Genomic DNA, 14,083 nt, shown 5'->3' on the forward strand with positions numbered 1-14,083 from the left:
ACACAGGCGTGATGAAGGACTCTACAGAGAAATTGGTAGCAGAAAAGAGGGATGAAAGGGGAAGTAATACTCAATTTTGGTATAATACTGACAATATGAGGATGTTTTGTCACCTACCTCTCCCACATAATGTAGATCGGTGGTAGATGTCACACCTCTTGTCAGGCCAGAAAGCCGCTCACACAGAACCTGTTCTTGCTTCTTCAACGAGAGGTCCGCCTCCAAAAGCAAGCTGGGAAACTCCCACATCCCTGCCAGCAATCCTGAGAAGTAAAGGAGGATAGGGAAGACTTATGAAATGAGCCCAGGCTTAATCTTCACTGCCGCACAAATTTGAGTGACTTTTGGGGTGGACATATCGGGCTGGTAGATATATAATTCAAGAAGCTGGCAACAGGCTTTCGAACAAGGCTGGCTTCAGAGTCCAACAAAAGAGGTGTTCATGGGCTAATACCAGTTCAGCTTCTGAAACCAATAGTGTAGCCTGAGTGTGGCTCAGTGGACTGCTGTTAGTGAAGTTCCTACAACTGGCCCCAGTGAGCCTTTCCAAGTCCAACACCAGAAGAGTTTGCATTTGGGCACAAGTAGGCCTTGTGAAATTGTGCCTCCAAGGTGTCTCTCCGCAACAGTACCAGTCAACTGCTGGGGTTAGGGATGGAATTAGTAAAGGTCAATAAGTGAAGCAAGCAAATGGTTGGGGGGCAGCGACAACTAACCAACCACTAGTCCTAATCTGGCTCAACAACATGAACCTGGACAGATATGAACCATAACTTTCACCCGGTGGCAAATCACTTTGTGTCCCCCTAGACACAGACCTCACCAACCAAGAAAAAACTAAATGCACAGCAATCAGGTTCTTCAACTAAAGAAAGTGAAACCCATACAAACCCTCATACTATGGAATCTGGATCATAGCAATGCCTTGTTCCACACTAACTCCCCCCATCTGTATCCTACATGCCACAGCACACATCATCAACAACTTGGAAGAAATATGACCACTACCATGATGGAACTCCACTGGCTACCTTTGCTGGCCGAAACCATCTTCAAAACCAGCAGCATCATCTATTAAACCATCACAATCAGCACCTTCTGCCTATCTGACTGGCGAGCACAGCGTCCAGGTTCTGCAGCCACATCCTCATATCCATCAGGAATGCCCTGTTCCATTTTAGGAAACAGCTAAAGACACACCTCTTTTTAAAGAGCACTGCATCATGATGCATCATTAATCCATTTTCACTCTTAAAAACCAGCCATCCCTCCTATATCATATAAGCTGTATCGGTGCCTTTGACCCCTGATAGCGCTCCATTGTTTTCACTATACAAATACCAAATAAATTGGATGTATGGACGTGTAAAAACAGACAGGTCTCCTTTGAGTGGGCACAAACGATCCTCAGGAAGGGACTCTCAAGATTAGCATCAATGGATCTAGTGGTTGGCACTGGTTCATTCATGGCTTTACCTGAGCTAGGCCTTTGCACTATCAGATACTCAGGCTCTCCAGACTTTCGTTGTCTCTTTGATACGCATGTAAGCGTCTGCTCCACCCTTGATTGCTTCTTTGAAGATTTCCTGGGAAAGTTGGCCACGCCCAAGGTGGAGTCCCACATTTCTTTTGGAGGAAGACATAAGGAGCATTGCTGTCCCTTGGTCACTGTAAGGAAGACAGCAAATTGGATCAAAAGGGTTAGTAATACCAGAAAGGTGTGTTCACACTCTCACTCTCTGACCCAAACTGTCTATGACAATGACTGCACAATCAGCAGTTGTTCTAGACATCCTCTCACAAACTACAGATTCCCACCCGATGGCCCTCCTCCAGACATCCAAATCTCCAAGCAGCCAAGCACCCAGGGATATCATCCTACAGATGGGCAACCTTGCAGGAAGAAGCCGTACAAGGGAATCCCTTCCTCCACACATCAACACCTCCAGGAAGACAACGGGCCTGATTCACAAAGGTAAACCGAAAGTCTAAACTTAGACCAAAAGTCTAAATTTACTGCTAGTAAAGTCAGACCAAGTCTAAACTTGGACTTCAGGTCTAACCTTAGACTTTTGTTCTAAGTTTACCTTTGTGATTCAGGCCCAACATTTCACACAGGCAACCCTCCAAAGGACACATCCCAGGCAGACAACCTGCAAGATGGAAGTTCATCCAGTCAGAGAATTAAAGTAGCAGAAGGATTTGTCTAAATTTCCAGTGTCGACTTTGGAGTAATACAATTGCAGGGGCAAGCTAAAACATCTTTATTATCATCTAAAGGAAAACAAAGTAAAAACAAGACAGTTTCTGCCCTAAATCAGAATAGCAAAGTTCTCTCCCAATGCCCTTGCGTGATAAGTAGATACTGTTCTGTTCTGCTTGAGGGCTGCAAGTTCAGATAAGCCATCACTGTTGGTTTCTTAAGAGCTACAGAATTTCATGCGGAGCAGGCACGTTCAAAAAAATGATATTTGATTAATTTTATGTCAGCCTTGCGGCCTGACAAAGGATCATCAGAAAGAGATGACTGCCCTGGCTTATGAACATAAGCAAGCCAAGGAGTAATGAGGCCCTTGCCATGATACAAGCAGTCTTTGATCAACGGCTGGTTCAAGCTGTCTTCTTGATTCTGCCATATGGCGATCCATGGAATGATCAGACACAATTTAATGTGGTCCTCAATGTAGCAAAGCACTAATTCTTCATAGCAGATATAATAAGACGTAGTCCGGGGGGTGAGAGAAGCTTTCTGCGAAAGCAGTTTTCCTCACCTGAATGGCTGCTCAACCGGCAATACCCCCAGATACCTGCTATGTATGTTGCAGCGGACACGCACTGCATCTTATAAATGTGCAATTAACAAGGTCAGTACTCTACCACTGGATGGTCTGGATATATTAAATAAAGCCCCAACTGCACGAGAAAGCTTTAACTGACAGTGCACTATGTTAAGGGCACAGGACCATCCAGACAAATCGTATATGACCACCATCTAGGAAAAGCTATTAGTTCTTTCTAAATGTTTTTGGCCAACAGCTACAGTAGGGAAATTCAACTGTTTGGGGTTGCAAGCCATAATATATGATTTATTAAAACTTGTAAATAGTTCTGCCATAAACTTGACATCAAACTGACATAAACTTGTAAGTAGATCTGCCATAAACTGCAAAGATGAGGTTACTAATAGGAGCAGGCATGGCTCTTGCAGTGCGGCCCATTAACACTGCACCGTCGGCATAGAGTAAATCTGGAAGGGGGACGCTGCAAATCCCAGGAATATCTGAGCTAATGCTGCTAAGGAACAGACTTAATTTATTAATGTAGAGTATAAATAAAAGTGGGGCAAGGATGCATCCCTGCCGAACCCCTTGGAAAATTTCAAATTCATCCCCTTTGGTGCCAAATCTGATTCATGCTCTGATGCAAGACTGCTAGAAAGTGCACACGGGCGTCTTCCAGCCTCCTTTCCAACAGAATTGGCCACACATTAGAGCAGTTAACGCAGTCACAATCTATGGAAAAATCCATGAATGCAAGATAGTGTACATTGCTCTGCGATGGTATATTTGCCTATAATTAAACTAAGATTAAGGAACTACTCCATGGTCCGCAGTAGTCTCGTAGGGCCATACTGACACTGATTGAGTATGCTGTTTTCTGATGCCCAGCTGTGGATCCTATTAAATATTACCCTGCCCAAGAGTTTAATTAAGGTATCAACAAGAGAAATCAGCCTAGAGCATTTTGGGTCTGACTGATCACTTTTTTTTTTTTTTTTAAAGGAACAATAATCGAGGAAGACCAAGACCTGGGTGGCACCCATAAATCGGTGTTGGAAAATGGCCTTCTCTTTGCCTTCCTCCTCCTCTTATTCTGACCTCATTGTTTGTTGGCTTTAGGACTCTGGACACTTTACCACTGCTAACCAGTGCTAAAGTGCATGTGTTTGCTCCCTAAAAACAAGGTAACATTGGCTCATATCTAATTGGCATATTTAATTTACTTGTAAGTCCCTAGTTAAGTACACTACATGTGCCCAAGGCCTATAAATTAAATGCTACTACTGGGCTTGCAGCACAGATTGTGCCACCCACATAAGTAGCCCCTTTACCATGCCTCAGGTCTGCTATTGCCAGGCCTGTGTGTGCAGTTTCACTGCCACTTTGACTTGCCATTTTAAACTACTTGCCAAACCTTAAACTCCCCTTTTTCTACATATAGGTCACCCCTAAGTTAGGCCCTAGGTAACCCATAGGGCAGGGTGCTACATAAGTAAAAGGCAGGACATGAACATATGTGTTTTACATGTCCTGGTAGTCAAAAACTCTTTGTTTCTCCTTACTGCGAGGCCTGCTCCTCTCACAGGCCAGCATCAGAACTGCCCTTAAATTATTTTAAGTGTTAGATTCTGATCTGAAAGGAGTAGCACTGTCATGTTTAGAATGGCCAGAATGGTAATGGAAAATCCAACTTACTGGCGAAGCTGGATTTACGATTACTATTTTAGAAATACCACTTTTAAAAAAGTAGGCATTTCTCTGCCCTCACTGCGGTCTGTACCTTACAGTCTGTCTCCAATCCACATATCGTCTGTGCTGGTTGATAGCTCCCCTTATGCATTCTACCCAGCCGTTCATCTGTACTGAGATGGGTTTCCCTGGGCAGGAAGGGTGGAGGGGCTCTCACTTACACTTGCCTGACCCCACACAAAAGACTGATAACCACTCCCCACAGGGATCATGGAAGACAGGGCTGGGTTGAAAGGGGAGCTTGTGCACTTCAAAACAACTCTTTGAAGTTTTCCCCACTTCAAAGGCATTTTTGGATATATATACTGGGTCTCTGTCCCCAACAAATCAGACAGTCCTGGCTCTACAACTGGACTCTGTCAGGGGGACCTCACGGCTTCCCAAGTTACCTATTTGGAAGGACTGCTGCCCTGCTTGTTGACCTGCTGCCCGCTGGCCCTTGACTCTGCTGGAAGAACTCTGCCTTCCTGAGACGTGCTCTCTAAGGGCTTGGACTGAGCTTGCCTCCTGTTCTGATGTCTCGGGGCCAGCAAAGACTTCATCTACTAGCTCCCAGCTAGGTCACTGACTTCAGTGACTCCAGAACCGGTGCCGCTGTCCGACGCCGCACCGCTGCCTGCTCAGGCTCTGTGGTCCTCGCTGCACACACCAACAGCGGCCTGCAACGTAAGTCCGATGTCGCTGTGATACCGCTTAAGTCCTGTGGTGTGACAGCGACATTGCAAAGTCGTACATTGCGTCTTCACTTGCTGGACTCATCGACCTCAACGAGTCACAAAGAACCGACGCCTCGCCACCGATGCCGCATCACCTCACCTGCAACTGGACGGAACCAACACCTCGCCTCTCCTGTGCAGCAGTAAGGAACTCACCTTCCTGGCTGCAGTCAGTAACCGATGCCGCACAGGCCCCAGCAACACCTCATCTCCCCAACTCCATGCTACTTCTTTGTTTCCTTGTTTACCAACAGTACTGATCCTGGAGACCGTGCAACTCCGTGACTGGCCTGCACTCCCCAACGATGGAGCGACTCCATCACCACATCGTGAGTGCCCCAGTTGGAGCTATTGAGTTTCTAAACACTATATTAGGATTTAATCTTACAAAATTCACAATTTAACTTGTGTACATTGGATTCTTGACATTTTGGTCTTATTTTATTCAGATAAATACTATCTATTTTCCTAAACTGGTGTGGAGTAGCTTTTGTGATGTTTTCAGTGTGTTACTGTATGGGGTATTGCGCAAATACTTTACACATTGCCTTCTAAGTTAAGCCTGCCTGCTCTGTGCCGAGCTACCGGAGGGTAAGCATAGGATAATTTGGATTGTGTTGTGACTTACCCTGACTTGGACTGTAGTCCCTTCTTGGACAGGGTGCATACCTCTGCCAACGAGAGACCCGATTTCTAACAATCGGGGTTACATTTTACTGGGCCTGGAGACCCATCGTTTTTTGTGCTTTCTCAGTAATGCTTTGCTTTATAGCTTCAGCAACCTCGATTAATGGAAATGATAAATAGAGTTGTCATTCAAAAGTAAATAGGGAAGCCACATCAGGAGCAGTTGGAGATCCTCCTGTTCTCAAGTGTTGTCATTCAGTTTCACAATATCATCTGAACCAGGAATGTGCCCCACTATTTCCAATATGCTTTTTCTGAAGGGCCAGGTAACCCCACAGCCCTTTCAGTGTAAGTTGGAAACATATGCCTCTGTCGAAAAGAGACAAAATATCTTACCACACTCCTCTATGTCAGTGACCTGGTTGGACTTTGTAGAACATTTTCCAGTCAGCCTCTGGACTGATGAACCAAACTCTTTCTCCACCTAAAAAAATGTAAGTTTGCACAACATCAGTCCCCTGCCCTCTGGAAAAAGGCAAGCTTTAGTGGCAGTCAAAAGGAATACATTGGACAACCTCCCTCCTACCAATACTGAAAATGACTGCCTTTCTACCTTTCGCCATTCCCTGTATTGCTACTCGGGCTCACAAACTAAGGGCCAATTGCGGCACTTCCTAACACAGTCTGACCACTTGGAGCCATCTAATGTTATCTGAAAATAGTGACAGATAGGTTTTGATGAACTTATTAGGGCAGGAGATTTATGAACAGCTATTCAACACACTTAGGCCCTAATTACGAGTTTGCCAGGTGGAAAAGGCTGGCTGCCAAACTCCTGCGGTTGGGTTGCCGCCAGTGTGGTCCCCTTCCTGCGGCCCCTATTAAGAGTTTCCCACTGGGTCAGCGGGAAACAGCCCACAACATTGACACTGGCTCATAAATGAGCTGGCTGCAATGTTGCGGTGCGTAGGGTGCACTAGCACCCGTCGCACTTTTCACTGTGTGCAGACAGTGAAAGTGTGAAGGGGCTGGCTATGGGACCCCCTGCACTGCCCATGCCAAGTGCATTGGCAGCGCAGGGGCCCCCTGCACCCTGTCTCAGCCAGCCTTTACATGGTGATGCTACTGCATGTAAAAGCTGGCGGAGAGGGGACTCGTAATCCCCAGGGCAGCGCTGCTTGCTTCGATCAGGACCGCCAGCCCCTCCAGTGGAGAAGTGGCGGCGCTGGCGGTCTGACTGTGGACCAACCGCCAGGTCATAATTGTGGATATTGGAACACCACATTGGTGGCAGTCAGACTGCCACTGCGGCCCTGGCGGTCTTAAGACTGCCAGAGTCGTAACGAGGGGCTTAGTGACCTCTCCATGCCAAATCATTCACTCATCACCCACTTAGCGGTGACAGATAAGCCCATACCAGCACCTGTGTAGCTAAGCTGGCTTGCTTAGGCTGTCGTGACCTGAATACACTGCAGCACCCATCTCAATATTGTTCTTTCCACGACTACACCTAATGTTATACCCTGATGAACCATTAAGTGTCACTACTGAAATATACTTCGTCTGCCTTCCCTCAGTCAATATGCTACTCCCACTGGTCACTAGGCAGCACATTTTGACTACTCCTGTGAATACTGTTATCATTACATAAGAACACTTACTGACTCCTCTAGGCCCCTTCTGCAGATGTGCTAGCCAATGTGTATGCTTATAGCCATGACAGTGGGAGGTGTGCTTGGTTTTAAAAGTGCATCCTGTACTAATGCAAGTGGTCCTTTAAATACCTCTAACTGATGGCAGACAAAGAAGCATGCACCCTCATCCTTGTGAACATCACATGACCACAGATAGGTAATCACACACTTTTTCTCCACCTGGCTTCTTGACAGGTGGGCACATACAGAGCTACAGCTACAGCAATGAACTCTGCATGCTGCAAGCTCCAGCACACTGGGGCCGATTCAGCCTTCAAGCCTTCTTTGATCAATAAGATGAGGACCACTGAGTTAACAGTGCCAAGAGAAAGTTCAGTTTGCCATGCGTGCTAGATAAATGGCCAAGAGACTCAGCGTTGAGTTGTGTCTTAAGCTGAGAAGACAAACCATCTGGAAGATCATTTTATTCTTGGATGTAAGTCAACGAGCAAGCTGGTAATTAAGCCCCTGGCTCTGTTCTTGTTCCGTTACTGTGAAGAGTATAGGGTAAGGTAATCCATAGGGTGCAAAGCTGGGTCTCCGTATTCTGTGGGCCACACAGCCAAATACTTCCCATCAACCTTCTGTCCTTCTAAGGTGATTCAGCTGAGCTGTGCTAACCCCATAGAACCACTGGGATGTGGTGATCATCCTTCCTCAGCTGCTTTAACAATATTATTGCACCAGTTTACAGGCCGTGACTCAGGCCTCCAAGTTAGAAATATTGGTTCCTTTTTGCCTCACTGACACATGACTGCAAGACGTGCAGGGCACTGGACTCAAGAGAGCTGGTGGATGATCAAGTCACCACAAGTCACTCAGAGGTCACTGGGATCACAGTACACACAACACTATTTCAACAGGCCTCAGACTCCTAGAACTTTCAGAAACTCTGAATTTTACCACTGACTGTTTAGCCTTTGTATAAAATACTCCTCTGGCTACATGCCAAGCTGCAATACCAGTGCTGACAGCTTTCTTGATTACTTCTGGCTCTTTGTTGATTATTTGCATTAATGTGCTGGATTTGTGGGCTTATTCCACCTCTTGCAATGAACGGAGCCTGATCCTAAACAAAGAGAAGGGAAAGCATAGCATAAGGCTTTCAAGCCACATGAATCCATTAGATCAGTGTTTCCCAAACTCTGGGTCTTGACCATGGACGTCAATTCAACAAAATGCCAGCGGTAGCGGAAGTGACGTCACACGCCATTTCATCTTTACTTTCACTCACACACACATGCTTACACAAACATACATTCACTCATGCTCACAGTCTCTTTTACATAAGCACGCTCTCGCCCCCAAGAATGCACACTACATACATTTAAAAGTGTTTTTTACTTGCCTTAGCTACCAAGGAGGGTCATTTTCCAGTTAACTGTACTAAATTTTTTTTTACTACACTAAGAGTGAATAATATATAATTAATTATTAGTGTAACTAAAAACAGTGATTGAAAACAAGGGAGTGGGGCACCAAGCAATGTCCATGAGGACAAACTGCACCTGTGTTCTTTGAACTGATTGTGCCACCTCAGGCGCCAGACTCTTGCACTTGGGGCCAAGGGTGCTGCCCATGTCTGCACTGTAATTATTTTTACATATTATTCCAGTAGGATGGGCCAGATCTACTTCATATGCATCTGCATTACGTTACCTACAGAGCAGTGGTGACCGGGGGGTGAGGGGGGAGGGGGATCATTTCAAAAAATGATCACATGCTTTAGGATGGACCATATGCTCAGGTTGACAATCCTGTCCCTGTGCTGCCCTGTTCTGTTCCCACGCTGCATTGCCACGCCTATTTCCACTCATGTTGTCCCATGTTAGGTCTTGCTGAGGTTTGTGAGGACTTTCAAACACAAAACATGGGCAATGTTGCAGATATAGCCGCCAGCCCTCTGAGGCGGGCTCATAGATGCTTCCTTGTGTGCATCCAGGCTTCTTTCTTCGTTGACAGGGTACCTTTCCTGATATCTGCAACTGAGGGCATGCTAGGCCTCCACTCTATCACGGAGCGCTCTCGATCAGCAATCCAGAATGCAGTCTACCCATCAGGGATGTTCTAATCTTACCCTCACTTGTACCTGTGTAGTTAAACTGTATCACTTGCAAAAAGTGGGGTTAATGTATATATCTGTGTTTCAAAAAATAAGTTACAGAGAACCATGTACATTTGAAAAATGGCAACAATAAATGAGCATGGTAGAGAGGGTGATGTCAGACTGCATGGAAGTTAACAATGCTATTGCACACCAAGTGCTAAGGGGGAGCCACAGCTACAGGAGTACAGAGTTACTTACGCCTGGTTTGAAGATGCTAAAACGTTCTTGAGCTGCTCACAATGATTTTATTAAGATTGACTTCTAATGTTGAGGGGTACAGGGTTCAGGGTAGTGGAGGACAAAAAAAATGATCTGGGACAGCCAGAGAACTGAGGAAGTTAGAGGAAGTGAGGCGATACTGAATTGGCGAGCAGAGTATGGCAGGCTCTGTATAGAGCGAGGACTAAGGGCCTGATTTAGACAGAATAGAATTTAGAATTCGGCAGACAGGATATCTGTCACCGCTGTGACGGAGTAACACCGCCACCAATATCTAAATCAGGCCCTCTATTTTTTTTTAGTATGGCAACGCAATATGTAGATTTGAATGAAGAAAGAAATTGTAGACGGCTCATCACAAAAAGCACAAGCTTTGTGTCTGTCAAAGTACATAGGAGTGCAGGGTACAGGAAAGTGAAACGGAACTAACTTAGCAAAGTTGGATGGTTTCCTTTAGCGAGGCTGAAGTATTGGCAGGCACATGGGCGGAGGGGCAGCAGGGAGCAGGGCATGCTGCTTTTGGGTTTCCCTCCTGAGTGTGGGCAGGGTTAAGAAAGTATGACATCTGTGGAAGGGTGATGATAGAGAGAGGGTGCTGTTGTGGGACATCAAGATGGAAAAGTAGAGCACAGTGGTTTCGGATGTGGCTGTACATTAATCAGTGCAAAGCCAATGTATGGAAATGCAGAGCAAGGGATGGGAAGTAGAAGAACACTTGGGTGCCAATCATCAATAGGTGGCAAGGAAAGCAAAATGAGAATATTATGTCACATAGTGAGGTGTAGGTGCCGCCGAGCAAAGGGACCTGGATCAGAGCTACCGGCAGAGGGAAGTGAGCAATTAGGCAGAGCATCCCGACATAGCGAATGACCATTCAGCGTACTCACCAGCCCATGATTCCTAAGTATCACGTGTTAGGTAGAAGGATGTCCTGGTCAACCGCGTTGATGGTAGGATGTGTTTAAAAGATTAAGGAAGGGGGACAACTGATTGCAACAGGCAGAGGAACGTCTGTTTTACACTATCATAAGGTTGACTCAAAACACTACTAGGGGTCAGGAGTAATGGAAGCGAGAGCCAGAAGGGAGGACAAGAAAGGGCAAGTACAGGGAATAAGGAAGGAGCCTTATCAATAAAGTTGTCTTCCACACAACGCTATCCTTGTAGCAGAGCAATAGCACATTGTGAGTAAATGAATTTTGGCATTTGAGTGGCAGAAGGGATCCTAGAGATGCAGAGCAGAAGACAGCAGCAGTGAAAAGGAGGGAATGAAGTAGAGGTCAAAAAGCACTGGGGAGCTATAATTTGCGACTCATGTAAGGTGGCTACAGCGGAGTGCATTTTTCAGACCCCGAACTGAAACAGAAGTACAGAGGTGGTGGTTGGAGCGGTACCTGCTGATCCTACTCATTTCCAATAAATCTAGAGCGGAAGGGGGCATAAGGTGGCAGCTATATGCAGTGGATGAGTCAGTTTACTGTTTTCATTGTAGTATACAAAAGTGATGGATGGAATGCTTGAATAAATCTCAGCCACTGGTAATTACACACAGCCGCTGCCAAGTCAATCATTATTTTGCACACCATGCCACCTCAGTTTAGACCCAGCTATATGCCAATCAGTCTTGACCCTGCTCCAATAGGAACTGTCCAGCCGAACTGCCAAGCTAGGTCCTACTTGAACCAGAAAACAAGCAACTCAGGTCCGGTTTCGCCCATGTTATGGGTGCATCGGCTGAATATAGCTTGGTTCTGTCCTATTTAGGGTGACAAAGCATCCTAGTCCATCATTAATGTGCACTCTATGCCACCTCAGTTCGGATCCAGCTATATGCAAATCAGTCTTGACCCTGCTCCAAAAGGAACAGTCCAGCCCGAACTGGCAAGCTGGTCCTCATGTGAATTGGAACACAAGCGATCCAGAACTCAAAATAAGGTGACATGGTGAGCAAAATAACAATGGACTGGGATGTGGCCACAAGTTATTACCAGTGGCTGAGATTAATTCAAGCATTACATCAATCACTTTTTCGTGTAACTTAAAACAAGGGGCATAGATGCCTGAATAGAGGCCGGTTGAATAGGCAGGATAGGTGTCTGAGTCCAAGGTAAGTGAGTAGTCTGACGATTTAGGAGTGTGAGGGCCTGGGGTAGGTAAAGGCGGCAAACCAATGTATCAGGAGCCCCTAATACTGATCCTTGGAAATGGAGGTGTGTCATTCCATCAATATGCTGATGACATGCAAATAAACCTGAAAAGAAGTTACTGATTACATCACTACACCTACACCCTGCCCCTACTCAATTATTCTTCAAAACTGGATTTCTAAAAATTTCCTGCTCCCAACCACTGAAAATAGGGTTTCTCCCCTTGCTCCTGTGCAAAATGAATGGCCAATATTTGATTCTCTAAAACTAGGTGACTTCTCTGTCTCACTCTCAACCACTCCGAAATTCATATCTCAAATCAACAATGTGGCAAAATTTGGTAATCTCTTTCTCCATTCCCCTAAGAAAAAATAAACACATATATGCAAGCCATCTAAAATTAAAGTTCTTTGTCTCCAAACTGACATATATTAATAACAGGCGCTCTACAATAACCTATCAGAACAACTCTCCACTCAGAGGGTACATTGATTACATCTAGAAACAAAATTGACTACACCTTCTATTGGCTGTCATTAAACACATTGATGTATGTAATACTTTGCTGAGTTACTTACAAAGCAATATTCTAAAACAATTCCCCCTACCTTTTGAATCTGTTTCTCAGGTGAGAAGCCTCCATAGCTAAACATCTCATAGGGCACTGTAGATTCATAGCATTTGCTACCCAAGTCTTGGAACTCACTTTCACTTAATAACTGAACACAGTATTGCCTCCAGAAAGCATCTTAAAATCAACTGTCCCCTTCCTAAACTAAATATAGTTGCATTATCCCAAAAAAAATTTGTGTTAGGCCAGCCAAAATAAATCTTTTTGTGTTAAGCCAGACCCAACGTACACAAGCTTATCTTTAGACATCCTTACTACCCTCCAGCTGAGAGCACAAAATATACTGTTTCTTGATCAAATTTAAAATCAGCTATATATTGAGCATTCATCTCATTCTTACTTCCTGTTAGTCGATATCTCGCATACGTATTTTTTTTATATTGCTTTCTCTTGCTCCCTCTATGTTACTACGGAAACCATCAATTTTTTTGTAAACTGCCAAAATGCCTCCAAGTGCAGGTGACCTACATAAAAATCTTAAATAAAAATAATTAGATAAATGTGAATTAAGACACATTTAGTTTTGCTTATTGCATGTGAGTTGTCAGTAGTCCATAGACTTTCATGGGAACTAACACATTAACTGTTGGGCCTAACCCATCAAATTTTACTCATGGAGATACATGCATCCCTCCTTCTTGAAACAAGTGATTTTTTTTCTCCAGCAAAATTGTTTCTTAAGTAAGGAGCGCTACCTAATGGGTGGTGCCGAATGAAATAACCGAAAGATCTGCACTGCTTAGGGTTTAAAGATGAAAACATATCCTCTTAAGTTTGGTATTCCGATTAAACTTAATATATAAACAATGGTGACAATCTATTGACTGCTACCTAGACCCAAAAGGAAGTTCATACTGTACCCGTCCATAAGCCCGACAAAGGCTCTTTATAGGGCACTCCTGACAGAGAGCAGCTTTGGGGGTGCACACCATTGCACCCAGCTCCATTAGAGCTTGATTGAAGTCCCCTGGCCTGGAGGGATCCACTAGTGCATTGGCTAGGTGCCTATGGAGTAGAAGAAGTCTGGTTAGGGGCATGTAAGACACAAGAACGCAACTTAATTTGTTGCCAAAAACATGGATACACTTCAATGGAGGGTATAGCTGACAGCTACCAAAAACAAGATTCAATAAATCAATAATCAGAGACGGCACTAGCCAGAAACACTTCACTTTGGAGAAGTTCATACTGAAACTCCGACACCGAGACACTCAGAAAGAGGCTGCCACAGATGAAAGGTTTAAGTTAAAAAAGGAATTATAGGATATCAGAAGATCGCACCAATGTCTTCAAAGAGAAGAGATGGTCAAGCATAAGCAGGAGCGGAAATTTTTAATGATTTCTTTGCCAATCAATAATGTACTGATCATTGATGAACTAACATGTGAAAACGGGTGACTTTTGTAAATGGTC

The 14,083-nt window shown here is 44.8% G+C and overlaps 1 protein-coding gene across 1 annotated transcript in view; it reads right to left on the minus strand.

Annotated features, from left to right (window-relative positions):
• The window catches only part of MUTYH (mutY DNA glycosylase), a 132,273-nt gene that overhangs the window by 12,072 nt on the left and 106,118 nt on the right, over nucleotides 1-14,083 (minus strand). The window contains exons 10-13 of the mRNA XM_069232833.1: nucleotides 13,531-13,675; nucleotides 6,269-6,356; nucleotides 1,477-1,668; nucleotides 118-263 (exon numbers count right to left, since the gene is read on the minus strand). Coding sequence (XP_069088934.1) covers nucleotides 118-263; nucleotides 1,477-1,668; nucleotides 6,269-6,356; nucleotides 13,531-13,675 — 571 coding nt within the window. The remainder of the gene's footprint in view (nucleotides 1-117; nucleotides 264-1,476; nucleotides 1,669-6,268; nucleotides 6,357-13,530; nucleotides 13,676-14,083) is intronic.

This window comes from Pleurodeles waltl, chromosome 4_2, assembly GCF_031143425.1.
Source record: "Pleurodeles waltl isolate 20211129_DDA chromosome 4_2, aPleWal1.hap1.20221129, whole genome shotgun sequence".
Classification (NCBI taxonomy): Eukaryota; Metazoa; Chordata; class Amphibia; order Caudata; family Salamandridae; genus Pleurodeles; species Pleurodeles waltl.